The sequence below is a fragment of the Capsicum annuum genome, chromosome 7 (assembly GCF_002878395.1).
Source record: "Capsicum annuum cultivar UCD-10X-F1 chromosome 7, UCD10Xv1.1, whole genome shotgun sequence".
Lineage (NCBI taxonomy): Eukaryota > Viridiplantae > Streptophyta > Magnoliopsida > Solanales > Solanaceae > Capsicum > Capsicum annuum.
The window spans coordinates 618,846-639,044 of NC_061117.1; the positions used below are offsets into that span (position 1 = coordinate 618,846).

General features: G+C 31.0%; 2 protein-coding genes across 3 annotated transcripts in view; both read left to right on the forward strand.

The window, feature by feature from the left end:
* Positions 1–1,996, forward strand: part of LOC107877497 — a 57,692-nt gene extending 55,696 nt beyond the window's left edge. For both annotated transcript variants that reach the window (XM_016724153.2, XM_047415050.1), the window contains exon 9: positions 1,243–1,996. In XM_016724153.2, coding sequence (XP_016579639.1) covers positions 1,243–1,409 — 167 coding nt within the window. In that variant the 3' untranslated portion in view covers positions 1,410–1,996. The remainder of the gene's footprint in view (positions 1–1,242) is intronic.
* A 9,774-nt stretch (positions 1,997–11,770) lies between these two features.
* LOC107876991 (transcription factor MYB36) lies at positions 11,771–14,646 on the forward strand. The gene is made up of 3 exons (XM_047415052.1): positions 11,771–12,055; positions 12,744–12,873; positions 13,704–14,646. The coding sequence occupies exons 1-3, from the start codon at positions 11,920–11,922 to the stop codon at positions 14,464–14,466; spliced, it is 1,029 nt and encodes a 342-aa protein (XP_047271008.1). The 5' UTR covers positions 11,771–11,919; the 3' UTR covers positions 14,467–14,646.
* Positions 14,647–20,199: the final 5,553 nt, after the last annotated feature.

The window sequence follows — 20,199 nt, forward strand, 5'->3', positions numbered from 1 at the left end:
AACTTAGGTTTTATGAGTATGCTCAAACTGCTTGATTGATTGATGCCTGAATCCTACTTGCACGTTTTGTGGCTGCTTGCTTAGTTTCTATTTCTATTTGCTTCTTTCAGTAAAAGATAGTTAGCATTACTTTCTAAATCTGCGAGATGGAGAAAATGACTAATGTTATGGGTGAGTTTTAACATGTTGGCTAGATTTTTACTGGCCCCACATATTAATATTGCAACATTAATCGTTAAAAACTTAATTCATGTTTGCACCCAAGGGTGTTGCCTAGTGGTCAATGAAGTGGGTCAGAACCATGAGGTCTCAGGTTTGAATCTTAGCGGAGACCAAAAACACTAGGTGATGTCTTTCCATCTATCCTAGCATCCTGGTACTTCTTCTTGTTGCTGGTGAGAGGTGACAGGTATCTCGTGGAATTAGTCGAGGTGCGCTCAAGCTGGCCTAGACACCACAATTATCAAAAAAAAAAAAAAAAACTTTCTCGCGTTTATGGGTCATGCATGAGCAGACTGCAATATAATTAACTAAGTACCATTAAATAATAAATAACTCAAATGCCTATTGCCACTAGCTGTGAAAGGTTGGTCTGGTGCAATTTCTTCGTTGCAGTCTAGTTCGCCCGCCAAATGGGAGTACTCACCTGCTCAGACGTCTAATATAAGCCAACATCACCGTCAAGGTACCACATGGAATCACCACCACCACCACCAACATACCCAATGTAATCCCATAAGTGGGGTCTGGGGAGGTTAGAGTGTACGCAAATCTTACCCCTACCTTGGGAGGTAGAGAGACTGTTTCAGATAGACCCTCGGCTCAAGGTAAAGCATATCAAAGCAGATACTAAGGAGAGCATGATAAATCATTTTGACAAAAAGGAGCAATAACTACAACAAAATAGTGCGGTAATTGAATTACTATATATAGTAGATATTAACAGAAATAGAAGGATAAGAAACTAATACTACGACTACAAGGAAGGAAGGCAAGACGACACTATCATAATGTTACGCTACTGTCCCAAAAGGCAGCTGGATAGTCGTTATATGATCTTTGGTTCCTCCCCTCATGAGCTAATTTTGGGGTGAGCCCATTTTTTTAAATCACATGGGTTGACCTACTATATATTGGTTGTATCAGTTACGTAAAAGAATCAGCTCAATCAATCTGAACACGTTTAAATCGTTCATACTACTTGAGGCCGGATGATTACTCATGTTTTTTTATGATATATAGGAGGAATTGTTAACAATACGCTGCGTCCTCAAATTCCAACATGGTGTGATCCCGAATGGAAAGCGCTGATGGAGAGTTGTTGGGGCCCTGATCCTGCAGATAGACCAACATTCTCCGAAATCTCTCAGAGACTGAGAACTATGGCAGCGGCAATGAATGTCAAATGATGCTGTTTCAGGAGTTAACCATACTCGCTCCTCCCAAGACAGCCGTTTACATGTTGACCGATAATGATGAAAAATAAATGGTAGCCCATGTTTCACTTCCAAGTTATATCATTCCCCTCCCAAGATGCATGCGTGGCGCCAACTATAATAAACATTCTTATATATATGTTTTCTCGTCCATCGACTTCATATGCCTATTAATATTATGAAGTCATTGTAACTGGACGTTACTGTGATCTTGAAGCCGAATTTTATGCATCTTCGTCAACCAGGAAGTCATCAGGTTTGGCAGGCGTTTCGACTTTCTGAAGGTCGGTATATGTTCACGCTATGCTGCTGCTGCTATTGCAGTTCGTTCAGGTGCCGATTTTCGTGTTACAGATATCTGTTGGAACTGGTAAAAAGCCAGTGTAAATAGATCAATGACAAATATCTGTATGACATTAACATCTGGTAAATTAACCACTTTCCAGTGAAGGAAGCACAAAATTTAGTTGTATTACACAAATTTTCATATACTTTCCATCAGTAAAATTAACATGATATAGTAACATGTTATATGTTATGGTTATATAATTATATTTTACTATGTTGGTGCATTGAAGTGAATATCTTTTGTATATCATGCTTCGTATTTGTAGCGCCGTAAATCTGAAGGATCTGACATGCACCCGATGCTGTGATAATTTATGGGGCCATACAATATTTCTTGGGCGGGTTGGATCAAATTCGGACGGATTAAAACGAGTCAAGATAACAAACAAGTCGAGATTCCGCTCGACCCAGATTTGTTTGTGTCAAAATTGGTTCTGACTCGATCTGTTCAATTCTTACTAAGTTTTAATTGCTTTATTTGTTCTTTTATAAATATTTAGTATCGAATAAAATTATTTTCTTTATTATGATTTTATATAACATATCAAATTTTCGATGTTGCATTGAAACGAATCTCTTTCGTATATCATGCTTTGAATTTGTCGCGCGCGATAAATCTGAAGGATCGGATACGCACCCAATGCTATGATAACTTAGGGAGCCATACGAAAATGCATTGAAGTGAATCTCTTTCGTATATTATGCTTTGTATTTGTTGCGTTATAAATCCGAAGGATCAGACATGCACCCGATGCTATGTTAATTTATAAAGCCATACGGTATTTTTCTGCTTAATTGGGTGGGTTGGGTTAAATTTGGACGGGTTAAAACAGGTCAAGATAAAAAGCGAGTCGAGACCCGATCCGACCCAAATTTGTTTGGATCAAAATGGGTTAGGTAGCGGGGTGTAACTCAATCTGTCTAATTCTTACTAAGTTTTAATTGTGTTACTTGTTCTTTTATAAATTTTTAGTACTGAATAAAATTAATTTTTCTTTATTATGATTTTATATAACATCAAATTTATGATGTTGGATTGAAGTGAATCTCTTTTGTATATCATGCTTTGTATTTGTCGCGTGATAAATCTGAAGGATCAGATACACACCCGATGCTATGATAACTTAGGCCTTAGGGAGCCATATAAAAACGCATTGAAGCGAATCTCTTTCGTATATTATACCTTTGTTATACCTTTGATCTTTGACTTTTGACTTTTGACTTACCGAAAATCGCTCTTCTTTAGTATCACATGATTTGAAACTCGATGAATAATGAATCTGCCTCTATTCTTCTTCATCCAAATACCAAACTTTCGGATACGATACATCCGAACATATCACATGTTGCGCTCTTACTAAAATCGGACACTAATAATATATTCTTTTATACTATCTTTTTTTCTTTTTTTTTTTTTCTCCTATTGTTTAGCTGTTTAAGGATATATAATCCCTTTATCTAACCTAAAAATAGATGCATGAAACTAAACATAAAGTTTTTAACAACACTTAATTTGTACGAACTTTATGATATTTTATAAAAAAAATATACACAAAAAAAATTAATATATTCTTGTCTCAATCTACCAAACCAACCTAATTAGACAAGTTAGTGTTTGTATAAACACCTAGTTGACTTAATTCTCTTTTTCTTTCCCCTTTTTCCTATAAAATTTTATTTGACTTATTTCTTGACATTTTAATCGTTCGAAATATATCTAAATTTTGGCGAAATCTGTTGTAATACGTCTCAATTTTACGGGGATTTTCTAACCCCCCAAGATAATTTTTTACTATATATCTGTGACATATATTTGTCAGCTGGACCACTACGTGAATACACACACGCTGAGTGCGTGAGGGTCTGAAGTGGTCCAGCTAAGCAAATATATGCCACAGAAATACGGTAACAAATGGTCTAGGAGGTCATAGGATCCCCGCAAAATTGAGACGTATTACAACAAATTTTGCCAAAATTTAGGTATATTTCAGACTTTTTTCCCTTTGTTTATCATGTTTACGTGATTTTTTCACATTCGTTATTTTTTTTTCCCGATCTTCTATGAAATGTTTTTTCTTGAACAAAGGATTTATTCGAAACACTCTTTCTACTTCCTTGAGATAGTAATAAGGTTTGCGTACTTAGTATCCTTTTCAAATTTCACGTGTGAGATTACACTGTGTATGTGTATGTTAATGTTGCCATAGTTTCCTGATATTTTGTTCATGTTTTTTTTTTATAATTTTATCAATGATTTTCCACTTTTGTTATTTTTTTTCCCAATTACTTTGAATTTTTTTTTTTTTTTTTCTTAAATCGATTGAGAGTTTAAATAAATCATTTTCGTCTATCTCTGAAATATAGTCATAGTGCACATACACACTCTTCGTTTTAAAAAAAAAAATGATTTACTTTCGTTTCGAAAAGAATGACCCTTTCTTTTGTTGACAACAATTTAAATTTCAACTTTTTATGTGGCATATTTAAAATCAGAAGATTAAACGACATTCGGTATATTTTTCATAACTTTAATTTGAGATCACAAATTTCAATAGTCTTTTTTATTTTTTTATTAAATTCCGTACAAAATCAAAATAGGTCATCCTTTTTAAAACGAACGGAGTATTATTCTTTTCAGGTTTCACATATGACTGTGTATATCATTATTTTATTTTTTTTGGTTTCTCATCCGGTATCCGGTACCCGCATTGGAGCCTGACCAATTCGGATTCGCACCGAATAGGATTCATTCGGGGGTAGCGCTCTCAAATCGGAGATTTCTGATTAAGAAATGAGCAACCCCATCCTATCCACAACGGTGGTGTGTATATTATTATTATTATTATTATTATTATTATATGTAGTTTCTTGATATTTGCATTATAGTTTCTTGATATTTTGCATGGGACCTTTAGTTAGTTAAACAAAAAAAAAAATTGTAGTAAATAGTTAAAAACAAAGGTCAAATTCCCTTACATCATCATCAAATGCTATTTATGATCTTTCTAGAAAATATAAATTAAACTACAAATTATATATATTAATTTTGTACCTAATACACGGCATTGTACTTTTTCAATAAAAAGTCAAATTCTTTGTAAGTACCATTTTGACTTGCCATATGTCAAGTAAAAAAAAATTATTTAGAGTAAAATAGTTTAAAAAAAAAAAAGAACTAATGGAGTTGGGAAACTAGTTAAAGGGGTCATTTACTTAGAATAATTTTTTCGCAAGGCATAAATTTATATTTTTATATCATAATATTCAACAAGTTAACAAATATCTCTTCAGTTTCTAAAGAACTCATGTCTCACCGGAGAATTTTAATTGTTAAAGAGTAAAAATTAAAGATCAATTCATTGAAAGGACGAAAACCCAACATTTATGTTTTCCTTAAATGTGTTATACACGACTCAAATTTGAATTAATTAAGTCAGTAAATTTAAAATACTAAATAGTTAAAAAAAAAAAATAATAATGCAAGTGCATGGTAACTTAATTGTAAAGTCATCAAAGAGATAAGGCCAAGTCAATTTTCTTGGATGCCACATTTTGTGATATAATTCATTATGGGTTTGTTAAAATGAGGGGTTGACAATGGTACATATAAGTTTAAAAAATTTAGGGATTAGGAATTCTCAAATTATGTTGAGCTAAAAAAAAAAAAATCTGTTTAATACATTAAAATTTTTGTTATGTGCAGAGTCTGGAAAAAGATCGAACCACTAGGGTTTAGTATAAGCGGCCTGAACTTGCATCTCTATCGTCGGAGACTGTGTTCATGACTTGAACCGATGACCTTCAGATCACGCGGCAACAATTTTACTGATTAGAATATGCAAAGCTATTTTTCGTTATGTGCAGAGTCCGAAAAAGGATCGAACCACTAGGGTTTAGTATAAGCGGCCTGAACTTGCATTTCTATCGTCGGAGACTGTGTTCATGGATTGAACCGATGACCTTCAGATCACGTGGAAAAAACTTTATCGATTAGAATATGCAAAGCTATTTTTCGCTATGTGCAGAGTCCGAAAAAGGATCGAACCACTAGGGTTGAGTATAAGCGGCCTGAACTTGCATTTCTATCTTCGGAGACTGTGTTCATGGCTTGAACTGATGACCTTCAGATCACGTGGCAACAACTTTACCGATTAGAATATATATGCAAAGCTATTTTTGTTCGATACACTAAAATTTTCGCTATGTGCAGAGTCCGAAAAAGGATCCAACCACTAGCTAGGGTTTAGTATAAGCGACCTGAACTTGCATTTCTGTTGTCAAAGACTGTTTCCATGACTTGAACTGATGACCTTCAGATCACGTGACAACAACTTTACCGCTTAGAATATGCAAAACTATTTTTTATATTTGTCAAATTCTATTATTATAGTATTATCCTACAAAAAGTGCATGAGGTGATAACAACCCTTGTATTAATTTATTTGTGAAGATTAATTATTGTTGAAGAAAAACAAAAGTCATTAAAGGTCTCCTTCAAAGAATATTTGGTTATAGATTGTATAGAAAATTAAATTATTTTAAAATTTTATATGTATCAAGAGTCCATATATTAGGACATATTTGTCAACCCTATTGTAATTAGAGAGGTCATATAAATTTCTTTTTTTTGTTCCTAGGTCATATAATACCTTATAATAGTTATATAAATTAATTTCCCTTAAATTCCCTAATGTCTTTTTCATTAATTCTTTGTCTAGGTGGATCATAGTACCATAATTTAGTTATATATATAACTTGAAATAATAGTCATAATATACTTTATAATATGAACATTAAGTGGTTAAGAATATAAGACTTACTAATAACGCTAGCTACACTAAGATTCTGCAAAATTCAATAATTTTGTCTGGATTTTGTATAATTGTCTAGAGAATTTATTTAACGTGTTTAAATTAACCAACTAATTTTAAAATATTAAATTTTGAATCGTAATTTTATATCCTGAATTCACCTACGATCAACAAAAAATACTCCTTGTTGGTTTGAATCATTTTACATAGACGTTTAGAGTGTAATAAGTTACCTAAAATACTAAAATACTAAGGGGTCGTTTGGTGTGAGATATAAGCTATAATAATCCTAAGATAAAATATAATATTATTTTATCCTTAATTTGATTGGAGGTATTAGGTAGTCCCAGGATTATTTATCCCATCATTTATACCATATTGATGGAATAAATTATCCATATACATGATGGAATAACTTATTCCCGAATAATTAATTCAGAATAACTTGTTCCCAACCAAACAACCCCTAAAGGTGAAAATTAATTATTTTGAACTCACTATCTAGTTTACCACATCCAAAAATACATCAAAAGAATTTTTTTTTAAAATTAAAAAAATGGTTTTCTACTAACCCTCTTATTCTACACTATTTGTAGATTCATATTAAGATTTTTTTTTTTCCAATTTTCTTTCACAAAATTAATAAAAACTATATCTTTTAAGCCTATATAACTTATGATAATTGAGATTCCATAAGTCAAAAGACACATACTTAGCTTTAAAAAACTAATCTATCTCATCACTTGTACTATATGAGAAATTAATTAGGAACAAAAAAAAATATTATGGGGTTGTTTTGGTAGGCCAAAAAGGTATTAATTTAGGTTGCATAAAGTAAAGTCAATTTAAGTTAACATCAATAATACAACATTATTATTTTTGGTGTTTAGAACCATATACTTATCTTCTTATATTATCAATAATACCAAGCTATATTGATAATATAATATTTTTTTCTTCATTTCTTTTGTATTTGTCACCATAGGTACACCTTAACTTTATCATACTTACACAAATTTCCATCCTTATAAAGTAATTACAAAAATTTCAACTAATTATGTATCTTCGTTGGGCGTATCGGGAGCTAATTATGTATCTCGATAGACCCAAAATCGAAAAAAATGTATCGAAAGCTAATTATGTATCTTTACAAAGGAAAAAATTGTATCTTTATTTAATGTATCGGGAGCTCATTATGTATCTTGACAGACCAAAAATCAATTTTTTTTAGTAATTATGTAAAATATCAGAATTTTCTGTAATTAAGCTCCAAACTGTCGGGATTTATGCCCACTACCAAGGTCTAAAAAAAAAATTTATGTTAATACTTTTTTGATGAACTGTCCAATGCACTAAAACTTTCATTATGCATAGGATCCAAGAAAAGACCGGGACCCAAAAAAAATCATTCCATACTTTCCTTGTTTAGAAAAAAATAACTTTGAACTTTCATTTTACTCTTAGTGAGATTATTTACTGTCACAAAAAATATTTATGACTAGTTTTAAATCACAAGACTTTGAAAGTTTTTTTTCTTCTTAAACTGGATGCTCAATCAAACATATCACTATATAAATTGGGACAAAAATAGCAATAAAAATTTGAACAATTAACCTAAATAGTCGACCATCCAATCACAAATTAAAAATAGTTGGAGGATGTATAATCAATGTAAATTAGTGTACAATATACGTATAATCTTGTATAATAATCTATATATAATTACTAGAAAAAGTAAACAGTGAATTCGACCGATTATTTATTATTTATTATTTATACAAATATCCTAATTAATTTAGGTACATAAAGTAAAGTTCAATTAAGCTAGCACCAATGGTACAACATTATACTAATTTGGTGTATATATATATTTAGCCAACAGAGAACCAAACTTATCTTTTCATAAATATAATTTTTTAAAATAATATATTTTATAAGCCAAGTGTACTAATGATGAATTATGAAAATTAATTAATGTTTAGTGTCAATGGAGAGAGAGGGAGATATTCTTATTTATAGAGAAAGACAAACAGAAACATGTTTTCTTCTTCCTAAAGATCTGACTCAATTTGCTTATTAATTAATTAATTAATTAATTAATACACCTTTTGAATTTTGTTAGTTTTCTTCTTGTTATTTACATGCAAGTGAGGTTCTTTGGACCTCTTTGTCCTTTTAATAATCTTTTTTTAATAAACAAAACAAATGTTTTTATGACATACTAATATAATATACATAGTAGAGGGACCAAGGTCAATGAATACTTTTATTTTCTTTTAAATATTTTTCATTTGTTTGTTTTCTTACGTTTCTGTTTTAAGAGTTAAAAGTTTTATGCATCGACGATATAAAAAATTTATACGTACAACTAATATTAAAAATACACAAATTTTTGATGGATATTTTTGAGTAAAGCATCTAGTACCTATTGAATTATGATCAAATTTGTTACGACACACTCTAACTTTACGGAGGTTTTATTACTCCTGAACTAAATTTTAACGTATTTTGTCAACCTTTTTAGCTGACGTGGCACCTTTTGTCAACCTTTTTAGCTGACATGAGACATTTGATGAGGGCTCCATTTTATGTAATAAAGGTGCCACATCAGCGCAAAAGGGTGACCAAAATACGCTAAAATTGAGTTCGAGGGGGGTGGATGGGTGGGTAATAGGACCCCTGTGAAGTTCGGGTGTGTCGTAGAAACTTTGCTCATAGATCGAGAGGTACTGGATGCTTATCTCGATATTTTTCGAGGAAGTATGTCGAAAATAGGAGATTGTTATGGAAATTTTTCAAAGGAGGTATGTCGGAAATAGGTTATAACAGGTTAAATTACACCAATAGATAAAAAAATATTTTATTATATATTATCATGTACATATAACTTTTAATATATTTATAAGAGATATTTCCATGCTGTTGATCTTAATTGAAACCCTAGCCAAGTTGTTTCAAATAGGGTGTCTAAAAGCAACTAATTATTTATGTAAATTATACTTAATGCCGTAATCAACGACTTAATTAGTTGATAAATATAATAAGATGTTATTAATTTATTGAATTAGAGAAGACTTTAAGGTGCGTTTATGACGGGGCAAAATAGAAAAGGATTTTTTTTTAAATTCATGAAAATTCATAGTCGCTATTCTTTGCACTAGGTAAATTCGCTTCTGCGTAATAGTTAGTAAATCAAATAAAAGATGAAACCGCGCTAGACAAATTTGGTGTGATGTACCCAACATAGAGGGAATCGATTTCTGACCTCGTGGGATACCACCTGCTGCATCAAATCTGGTGGCGGACCCAGGATTTAGAGGTCGTGGGTGCTCGGGAGGTCCGAAGACACATATTGACGTCAAATCTTTAAAGTTCCGCTTGAAACCTGAAGCACCCATCTATCCTCATGGTTTACTGGGTGTTTTTTTTTTTAAAGTCTTATACTAATTTTTATACAATTATACCTAATCTTTGTCAATATTAACGGGTGCCAGAGTACCCCAAGATTGTTCTTAGGTCCGCCGCCCTGGCACCAACTCGATCATTCTTACAGGTAAAAATGACTTTTTTTTTTAACCAAATATGATTTAATTATGTATAGTTTCGTCTCGTAATGCAGTTATTCCAGCTAGTTATTGTTTCGATTATCATATTATTTGTTATTGCTATTGATCTTTTTTTTCCTCATTATTTTCAATATGACTTCTTCAGACTCTTCCCACCCGGCCATGTGGAATTACTGCAGAGGATAGAACATACACTTTTACTTCTAACTTTGTGGGGTCGGGAACTGTTTTTGATAGACGGTCCTCGATTCAACAAAAAAGAAAAGAATTCGAAGCGCGATAACAAGAAAATATGATTAAAAAATAGCAAAATACAAGGCAAACGAAGTAATAATAGATAGTAATTAGTTCATCGCGTGACCCTAAATATTTTTTACTGATGCATATTAACTATTAATATATTTTCCATTCTTTTTTTTTAAAAAAAAAACTTGCTTAGAACTTAATCTGGTTCCACTAAAATGAACTACTATGAATAAATTGTCAATATATGCAAGTTGGCTGACATAAAATGCCTATCAAGTTGGAGGCCAAATAGTTTACCCACATAAATATGTCTCTTTGAATATTCATTTAAAAAGAAAAAACACATAAATATGTCTCAATTTATTTCACTTTTTTATTTATTGTGTATGTAATTTTTTTTATCACTTTCTAAAAATTAAAATTCTTTTACTCAAAAATTGAACCATGAGCTTATCGATTTATTATAGGGTTTTATAATTAATATCCAATATCTTTTCACTCGTAGTCTTAAGGTTTCAGGTTGAATGCTCAGATTCTTTCGCACGATATTAAACTTTGTTACACCTCATTTTATGCTTTGGACTTCTCTTTATTCTTATAACATATGATCGCGTTCTTGACTTCTTACATCTCTCAATTCAGTTCATCGAACCACTATCTTAAAGAATAATACGCTTATCCCTCATTAAAAAGTCATGCTCTTCAGCAATGTTATTATTCATACTCTTCAACAATGCTCGTATCGGATCCTCAATAAAAAGTCATTACTTTTGATGGATCTGACAGTACGCCAAACGATATTATTCAAGTTTCGAAATATATCTAAACTTTGGCGAAATGTGTTGTAACGTGCCTATACTTTGCAGGGGTCCTATATGACCCTCCCTCAGCTATTTATTAACGTATTTCTGTAGCATATGTTTGCCCAACTGAACCACTGCGTAAATACACGAACACTGAGCGCATAAAGGTCTGAAATGCTACAAAAATACGGTAATAAATAATCAAGATGAGTCATAGGACCTCTGCAAAGACGTGTTACAGTAAATTTCGTCAAACTTTAAATATATTTCTCAATCTTTTCATGATAATTTAAATTATAAAAATGTTAGGGCAACGTTGGGGACAAACTAAGAGGATGGAGCCTTCTTTCTTGATTTTAGTTGTAGAATTTCATCCACATAATAAAATAAGATATAATCAAAAAAGCTATACACAAATTTAATATTATAATTTGCTAGAAGTTTGCAATAGTACTTTGTCATGTTATTAATAAAAAAATTATTTAGTAGTAGCTAATCCAAAAATTACAGATAAAACCCTAGAGAAATGAGAAGACTTTTTTGTTTTTTCAAAAGTATCATGACATCATCCACTCTTTTTTCTACCTATAAAACTAAGTCTTCTCTTCCCAAAAAATTTCAAACCAAAAATAATCACAAGTACTTCAAGAGTTAACCAAAAAATAAAAAAGTATTTTGGAAGAAAATTTAAAAAAAAAAATTAAAAAAAATGGGTAGAGCTCCATGTTGTGACAAAGCAAATGTGAAAAAAGGACCATGGTCACCAGAAGAAGATGCAAAACTCAAGGCTTATATTGAAGAAAATGGCACTGGTAACAATTGGATTGCTCTTCCCCAAAAAATAGGTATCAAATTCTTCTATTTGTCTCTATGTAATTTTTTTAATAACCGTCATGTCCGGACCAACTTTCACGCACCTCGACTAAATCCACGGGATACCTGTCACTTCCCACCAGCAATAACTATCATGTAACTCTGTCTACCAAGACTAGAACAGATAGAGTAGAAATCACCTAGTGTTTGTCTTTGTTGGAAATTGAACCCGAGAGCTCCACTTTATTGAACCATTAGGCGACAACGGATGCATTTGTCTCTATGTATCGATTGTTTTGATCGAAAAATACCGTGTAAAATATTTACTTAGGGCTTCAAAATGACCTATAAGTTCTCGAAAACTTGTCTTGATACGGAGACGTAGTTATTTCTATTGTTGTTGTAGGGCTTAATATAAGAGATGTTTAAAATTTATTAGAATAAAAACATACCTCCAATATTTTGAGTGTTTTGTTTTCAAGATAATTAATATATGATTGATGATGTTTTAAAATATTATATTAGGGCTTAAGAAAAACCTAACAATCCTTAGGAAACTTGTTTTGAGACTGAGACGTAGTTGTTATTGTCGTTATAGGGTTTCATGACTCATTTGATTGATGATGTTTAAAACAAATTGTTCTTTTAGGGTTTTAGAAAAACCTAAAAGTCCTCGAAAACTTGTTTGTGACTGAGACATTGTTGTTATTGTTGTTGTAGGGCTTAAGAGATGTGGAAAGAGTTGCAGGTTAAGATGGTTGAATTACTTAAGACCTAATATTAAACATGGTGGATTTACTGAAGAAGAAGACAATATCATTTGCAGTCTCTATATTAGTATTGGAAGCAGGTAAATATGTATATATTCATCTATCTTTAATTCTAACATAGATAAACACAAAATAATAACAACAAAAAGTAATGGAAATCCAACTAATAAATTACTTTGTCCTTTAGTCCTTGTTGTTAACAGATCATTTGTTATGAATTTCTCTCATCCCTATAAAGTTCTTAAGACTTTTTTCTTGTGTAAGTCTCATCTGAAAGCTAAACACGATTAGCTAGTAGAGAGAACAGACTTTCATTTACTGAACTATATTATATGTTTCAGAATGATAATCTAATTATTTTTAAAACCGTCCTTTTGTTTATCTTTGTAATCATCTCATCTGAAAGTCTAAGTTGTTAGCGAGAAAACATATTTTTAGTTCTCTTATACCTTTTCGTCATCTCATCTGAAAGCGTGATTAAGCCGTCTAGTGCATACTTTTGATTACTTAATTATATTATGTGTCGAAATAATATAATTAAGGGTAGAGGGTTAGAGGGTGGGAATGCATCGGTAATAGTAGGGGGGCGTTCTTTTGTGTCTTGTTCGTGGGGTTGTGGCCGTAGTATTATCTTGTGGCTAGTGGTGTTAGTTTATTGTGCATACCGTACTAGTTTATATGCACTTATCTTTCGTGTTTGTTATACTATTATCGGTCCTAAGCTGTGGGTCTGTCGGAAACAACCTTTCTACTTCACCTGAGGTAGTGGTATGGTCTGCGTACACTCTACCCTTCCTAGACCCCACTATGTGGGAATACACTGGGTATGTTGTTGCTGTTGTTGTTGTGTTATGTCTCGAAATATACTTAATCTGATTGTGTTAAAACCCTTTTTTCGCGAAAACTTTAGGTGGTCGATAATAGCTGCACAGCTTCCTGGAAGAACAGATAACGATATCAAGAATTACTGGAACACCAGACTGAAGAAGAAGCTTCTTGGAAAAAGAAAACAATCTCAAATGAATAGATTATTGCTTGCTAATGGTGGTCAAGATCTTAAAGAACTAAATGGATTAGAAGAAAATCCATTATTACAAAACCTAAGTAACTCAGCTCTTGAAAGACTTCAACTTCATATGCAACTTCAAACCCTAACAAACCCTCTTTCTTTTTATAATAATCCATCACTTTGGCCTAAGTTAACCCCTCTTCAACAAAAAATGATCCAAACCCTACAAGTTAATGGCTTAAATGAGGATCAACCACCTCTTTACGCGCCGATAAACCCTAGTGAAAACCATGCTCAAGAATTAGGGCAAAAAGTTGGGATGAATGAATTTGCTAGTACTAACTTCAAGGTGAATGATCAAGTGGAAAAAAGTAGTCCAATTGATGTTCTTGACACGAACGTAGGTCAAGAAAACACGAGAGATCAGATCCAGATTCAGGGCGTTCAGGGTTTTACTCAACTGGAGATCGATGACCTAATTCTCAGCAACAAGGGATCGATAGGCATGAATATGAACTCCGAATTCGATTTGGCATGGTGGTCTAATGAATTTGACACAAATAGAGCTTCAGCATCAAATTCTTGGGGTTCATCTTCAAATATTCTTCAAAATACTCATGATGAAATGTATCAAGATTATGCACTAGGGTATAATTTGCAATAATGTATAATTATGTAGAGGGGGAATAGGGAAAGCTTGTGGGTAAATTAATGGTTGTTGTAAATTTTTTTTTGTGTGTGAATAATGCTTTCTCTTTGTCATCTTGCTAAATAACGTGTATGACTTGACTGTCAATTAATATTTTTTTTTTGTAATCTTTTAAGATAAACCATATAGTAATATTATGTATCTAAAGTCCATTTTAGAGTTACCTTAAATAAGTGTACGTGAATCATATAATTATCACAAATTATTTATGTTGAGACATTCGGTTCACGAATCGAAAACTTATCTCCACAACGAGCTCGAGTTTGAATGTGTATATGTAGTTAATTGTGGAGTATTTCTATGTTTTTGCTTCAAGGCTTCAAGCTAAGGTTGGTTCTTGTACATCTCCTTACTTTATAGTAGCCGTTAATGTTCTGGTTAGTAACGAAGCTAGAAAGTTCATTAAAAGTGTTCAAGCTAAGATTTGATATATATATGTATAGAAGTAATATAACCTATACAAATCGTATAATGCTCTATATATACATTTATTATTTTTCATCGAAGGGTGTTCAGCAGACCACTCTTACGCCTATGTGATCAGTGGTGGATGCAAAATTTTCATTCAGGAGGTTCGAAAAAAAGTAAGCATATTTATAGTGTTGGCAAATTAGCGGGTCGAATTTTATATGAATGGGTCAGACCATATATGACCGAGCTAAGATTCAATAATTTTAATCTAAATTGAATAATTTTTATAGAAAAGTTTATTAGCTATATAATATTAATTATTTTGAAATCAATTTATTATTAATTGAATTATTACTATATATTAATTTAACATTTTATAGAAATCCATAAATTAGTAGGTGATGTCAAACAAGATAAATAAATTCATCCACTAAGATTTAATCTTGGGTCTTTAAGGAAATTTGACCCCCCTTAACCATTGCACTGCTCACTGTTGTTATGTTGAGAAAGTTCAATATTTAATATATATATATATATATATATATATATATATATATATATATAAACTGCAAATTTAACCCTATGTACACAATATAATTTTTTGAGTGAAGGGGTTCAGGTGAACCCCTCGAGCCCATGTGGGTCTGCCACTGCATGTGACACTACCATAATAGTTGGGTTCTCGGAAACAATGAAACATTATCTATATTTGGTACAACTCATGAAAGAGAGTCTTGAAGTAACTGGTAAAGTTGGTGTCAAGTGATCAGGCCCTTGCAGAAATAATGTAGGTGAGATTGCGTAAAATACATCCATATCGTCAGATCCTTCCTCGAATCCTGCACATAACGAGGGCTTAATGCACGTAGAACAATTAAATAATCTTCCTTCCTGATTTTTTCTCTTCCATTAATGCTTAAATCGTCTTCCTTCCTGATTTTTTCTCCTCCATTAATGCATGCAACTTTTTTTTTTCCTCTCCTAAAATCTCTTCCATATTTTAAAAAAAAATCTATTGATGCATTTATAAATTTATTTAGTTATTCATACATGTTTATTCTTTTAATGGTGATTCATATGAATGATAAATATGATATCATTATTGAGTATTATGGTGATTCATACGATAGATACATTTTGTATGATTTTAACGGGTGATACATATGATATTAATGGGTGATACATATTGTATTATGGTGATTCATACGGTAGATACAATTATTTATTTAAATTATTGGCTGATTCATATGATATTAATGGGTGATATATATTATATTATGATGATTCATATGGTAGATGCAATTATTTATTTCAATTATTTTCAACGGAATCCATCGGAATTTGGTTCTTCAATAAGTAATAGAACAAAACTGGCCCAAGTCCAGAACTGTGTATATACATGTAGATATTAGTTTCTTAGCCCAAAACCGAATTTTAAGATTTTAAAAAGGAAAAAAATACATAAAGTAGCATATTTAAGTATTAAATTATAAAAATAACAACACTTTTATCAAATTACATTTTGTAGCATATATATTTGCATGTATTTGTATTTTTGTAGCATATATATTTGTATGTATTTGTATTTTTGTAGCATATATATTTGTATGTATTTGTATTTTTGTAGCAACAGTTTATAAAAATACAAAATACATATCGACCATAAAGACAATAAAAATTATATGTATTTGTATTGTTGTAGCAACAGTTTGCAAAAATACAAAATACAACTTGCTATATTATGTAATTATGAAACTGTTGCTATGAAACTCATAATTAAGAGAATAAGTATGCTATTTCTGAATTTTGTTCTTTTAAAAACGTTAGATAACAGTCTAATGTTTTATCAATTATAAGGGTTATATTTGCACAATATTTAAAAATAGGAACAAAACTTAAATGATAGTTTTAAAAGGAATATTTACATAAATCGGTAGAAATTTCGCTCATTCGTCACTTTTCAATCGTATCGTTGAAATGTAATCAATGTTAAGACGTTTTAAATTTCACAATTGAACCTCCATGATAATATTATCCTGAAGTTTTACGTGTGAAATTGAAAAAGTCTCTCTATCCAAAAGGACAAAATAATATTTATCAACATTTTATTCTTTTCAAACTTCACTTATAAGCTATAACGGATATATTATTGTTGTTATAGATTTTTTTTAAATGAGATTACAACAATAACCATAAAATTCTCAAAAATGTTATTCCATATACCAAACTTGTTGATGAACATTAATGTGTAACAGCTAGTATCCTATTCAACATTTCTTCTTTAAATTAAAAAAAAAAATTATCTAACTAGTTGGACAATTTTTCATTTCATCATTGCAAAACTATCAAGATTCACGGTTTTTTTCCTTTATATATATTTATTTTTTCACACCAAAATTCACATACCAATATTTAATTTTTTTTATCACACTAAAATTCTCCCACTTGAAAATTTATTCCTCATGTTTCATTATCCTTCTTTAAGATATGGGAAAAAATTATGGCTAATTATTGTGTCTTTGCTTCTCTTCCCCTTCACAACTTCATGTATGTAATTCTTCACTTTTATCTCTATATTTCTCTTGTTTTAATAAATTAATTAAATTATGTATTTTGGGATATCTGTATTAAATTTTGATTAATATGAATTTATATCGCGTAAGGCTCATTAAAAGGGAAACGCTCCCTACCTACTCTCACTCAGAGCTTATTTTGATTATTGTAGAAAAGAATCCCGTTAGAGAGTGTTTAACTTCTCCCTTAAATGAATGTTACGTGAATCCAGATTTATCGAGACCCCACATAAAAAGTGAAAATTACCTTTTCTTTGTTATTCATTTATTTTACATTTTCATGTATGTAATTCTTCACTTTATCTATGTATTTCTCTTGTTTTAATTAATAAATTAAATTGTGTGTTTTGCAATTTTTCTTCTTGTTGTTTTGAGTTTTTTTTCCCCCTCACTTAGAGTTCGATATCTGTATTGAATTTTGATCAATTTAAATTTATATCGCGTAAGATTCATTAAAAGAGAAACGCTCCCTACCTGTTCTCACTTAGAGCTTGTTTTGAATATAGAAAAGAATCGCATTAGCGAGTGTTTCTCCCTTAAATAAATGTTACATGAATTCAGATTTATTGAGACCTCAGTAAAAAGTGACAATTACCTTTTCTTGTTCTTCATTTATTTTACTTTTTCATGTATGTAATTCTTCACTTTTATCTCTATATTTCTCTTATTTTAATTAATTAATTAATTAATTAAATTGTGTGTTTTGCAATTTTTCTTCTTGTTGTTTTGAGTTTTTTTTTTTTTTTGGTTCCTTCACCTAGCATTCGATATCTGTATTGAATTTTGATTAATTTAAATTTGTACCGCGTAAGGTTCATTAAAAGAGAAGCACTCCCTACCTCTCTCACTTAGAGCTTGTTTTGAATGTAGAAAAAAATAAACTTACATGAATCCAGATTTATCGAGACCCCATTAATTAATTCGAATTTATATCGCGTAAGGTTCATTAAATACCTCCTCTCACTTCGAGCTTGTTTTAAATGAATAAAAGAATGAACGTTACATGAATTCAGATTTATCGAGACCCCAGTAAAAAGTGAAAAATTACCTTTTCTTGTTATTCATTTATTTTACATGATTTTTTTTTTATTTTTTTTGTAGGTTGGCTTGACTATACAAGAAAATGTTGTCCATCAGATATACAAATATACCAAGGTCCATCAGGTTATAATGGTCAACATATACCCCAATATACAGTTCAAATTGTGAATGAAGCTTCATCTATTCATGGAGTATTTGATGTTCAAATACATTGTGGTGAATTTGCTTCAACAAATCTTATTAAACCATCAATTTTTAGAAGAATTGGTGATTGTGGAATATGTCTTTTGAAAAATGGCAATAGGATTTTACCAGGAGAAGTTATTTCTTTTAAGTATTCTAATATTCTTCCTTATGATTTACATGTTGTTCAAGTTAAGTGTTAGATTAGCAGAGACAGTTTCAAGATTTTAAATTTATGAGTTCTGATTAGACTTACATGTTATTTATATGTTGTTCAAGTTAAGTGTTAGATTAGCAGAGACAAATTCAAAATTTTAAATTTATGAGTTCTGATTGTACGTACATGTTATTTACATGTTGTTCAAGTTAAGTGTAAGATCAGCAGAGACAGATTCAAGATTTTAAATTTATGAGTTTTGATTGTACTTACATGTTATTCAAATTAAGTGTTAGATTAGCCGAGACGGATTCAAGATTTTAAATTTATGAGTTTTGATTGGACTTACATGTTATTTACATGTTGTTCAAGTTAAGTGTTAGATCAGCAGAGACAGATTCAAGATTTTAAATTTATGAATTCCGATTGGACTTACATGTTATTTAAATTAAGTGTTACATTAGCAGAGACGGATTCAAGATTTTAAATTTATGAGTTCTGATTGGACTTACATGTTATTTACATGTTGTTCAAGTTAAGTGTTAGATCAGCAGAGAGAGACAGATTCAAGATTTTAAATTTATGAGTTCCGATTGGACTTACATGTTATTCAAATTAAGTGTTACATTAGCAGAGACGGATTCAAGATGTTAAATTTATGAGTTCTGATTGGACTTTTCAAATTAAGTGTTAGATTAGCATAGTCGAATTTAAGATTTTAAATTTATGAGTTCTGATTGAGCAAAAGAAACTGTATTTTAAAATATATATATGCGTATTTTGTCTAGTTTCCTACATGATGTCCGATGCCTATTCCGTATTCGCACCGATAAATCCATTTTGGAGGGGTAAAATACTCCAACTACCAGCGACTTTATTTCATGACTTGAAACTGAAACCTATAGTTAACTATAGAAACATACATTTATGTCTACACCTCATTTAAAATATATTGCAAAAAGTGAAAAAAGATGCAATATTGGAAAATATCCACACCGTCATAAAATTAAAGCCATAGTGAAATCAAACTACATAAATTAATGAGATATAATACCCAGTTACCCTTTGAATTATACCCAAAAAGGTTATGACACACCTCGACTTAAAGGGGGTCTTATTACCCCTGAACTAATTAAAAATGTAATTTTGACACCCTTAGTGTCTACGTGGCACATACGTGACACAACACACTAAAGTGTCCACGTAAGCACACGTGTGTGCCATGTATATGCCATGTAGGCACCACGTAAGTACTAAGAGTGTCAAAATTACACTTTTAATTAGTTTAGGAGGTAATAGGACTCCTTTTAAGTTGAGGTGTGT

Coding starts and splice junctions, on each gene's coding strand:
- LOC107876991 (XM_047415052.1), top strand. CDS start 11,920: ATGGGTAGAGCTCCATGTTGTGACAAAGCAAATGTGAAAAAAGGACCA. Junction 12,056..12,743: donor TGCTCTTCCCCAAAAAATAG/GTATCAAATTCT, acceptor TTGTTGTTGTAG/GGCTTAAGAGATGTGGAAAG. Junction 12,874..13,703: donor TATATTAGTATTGGAAGCAG/GTAAATATGTAT, acceptor CGAAAACTTTAG/GTGGTCGATAATAGCTGCAC.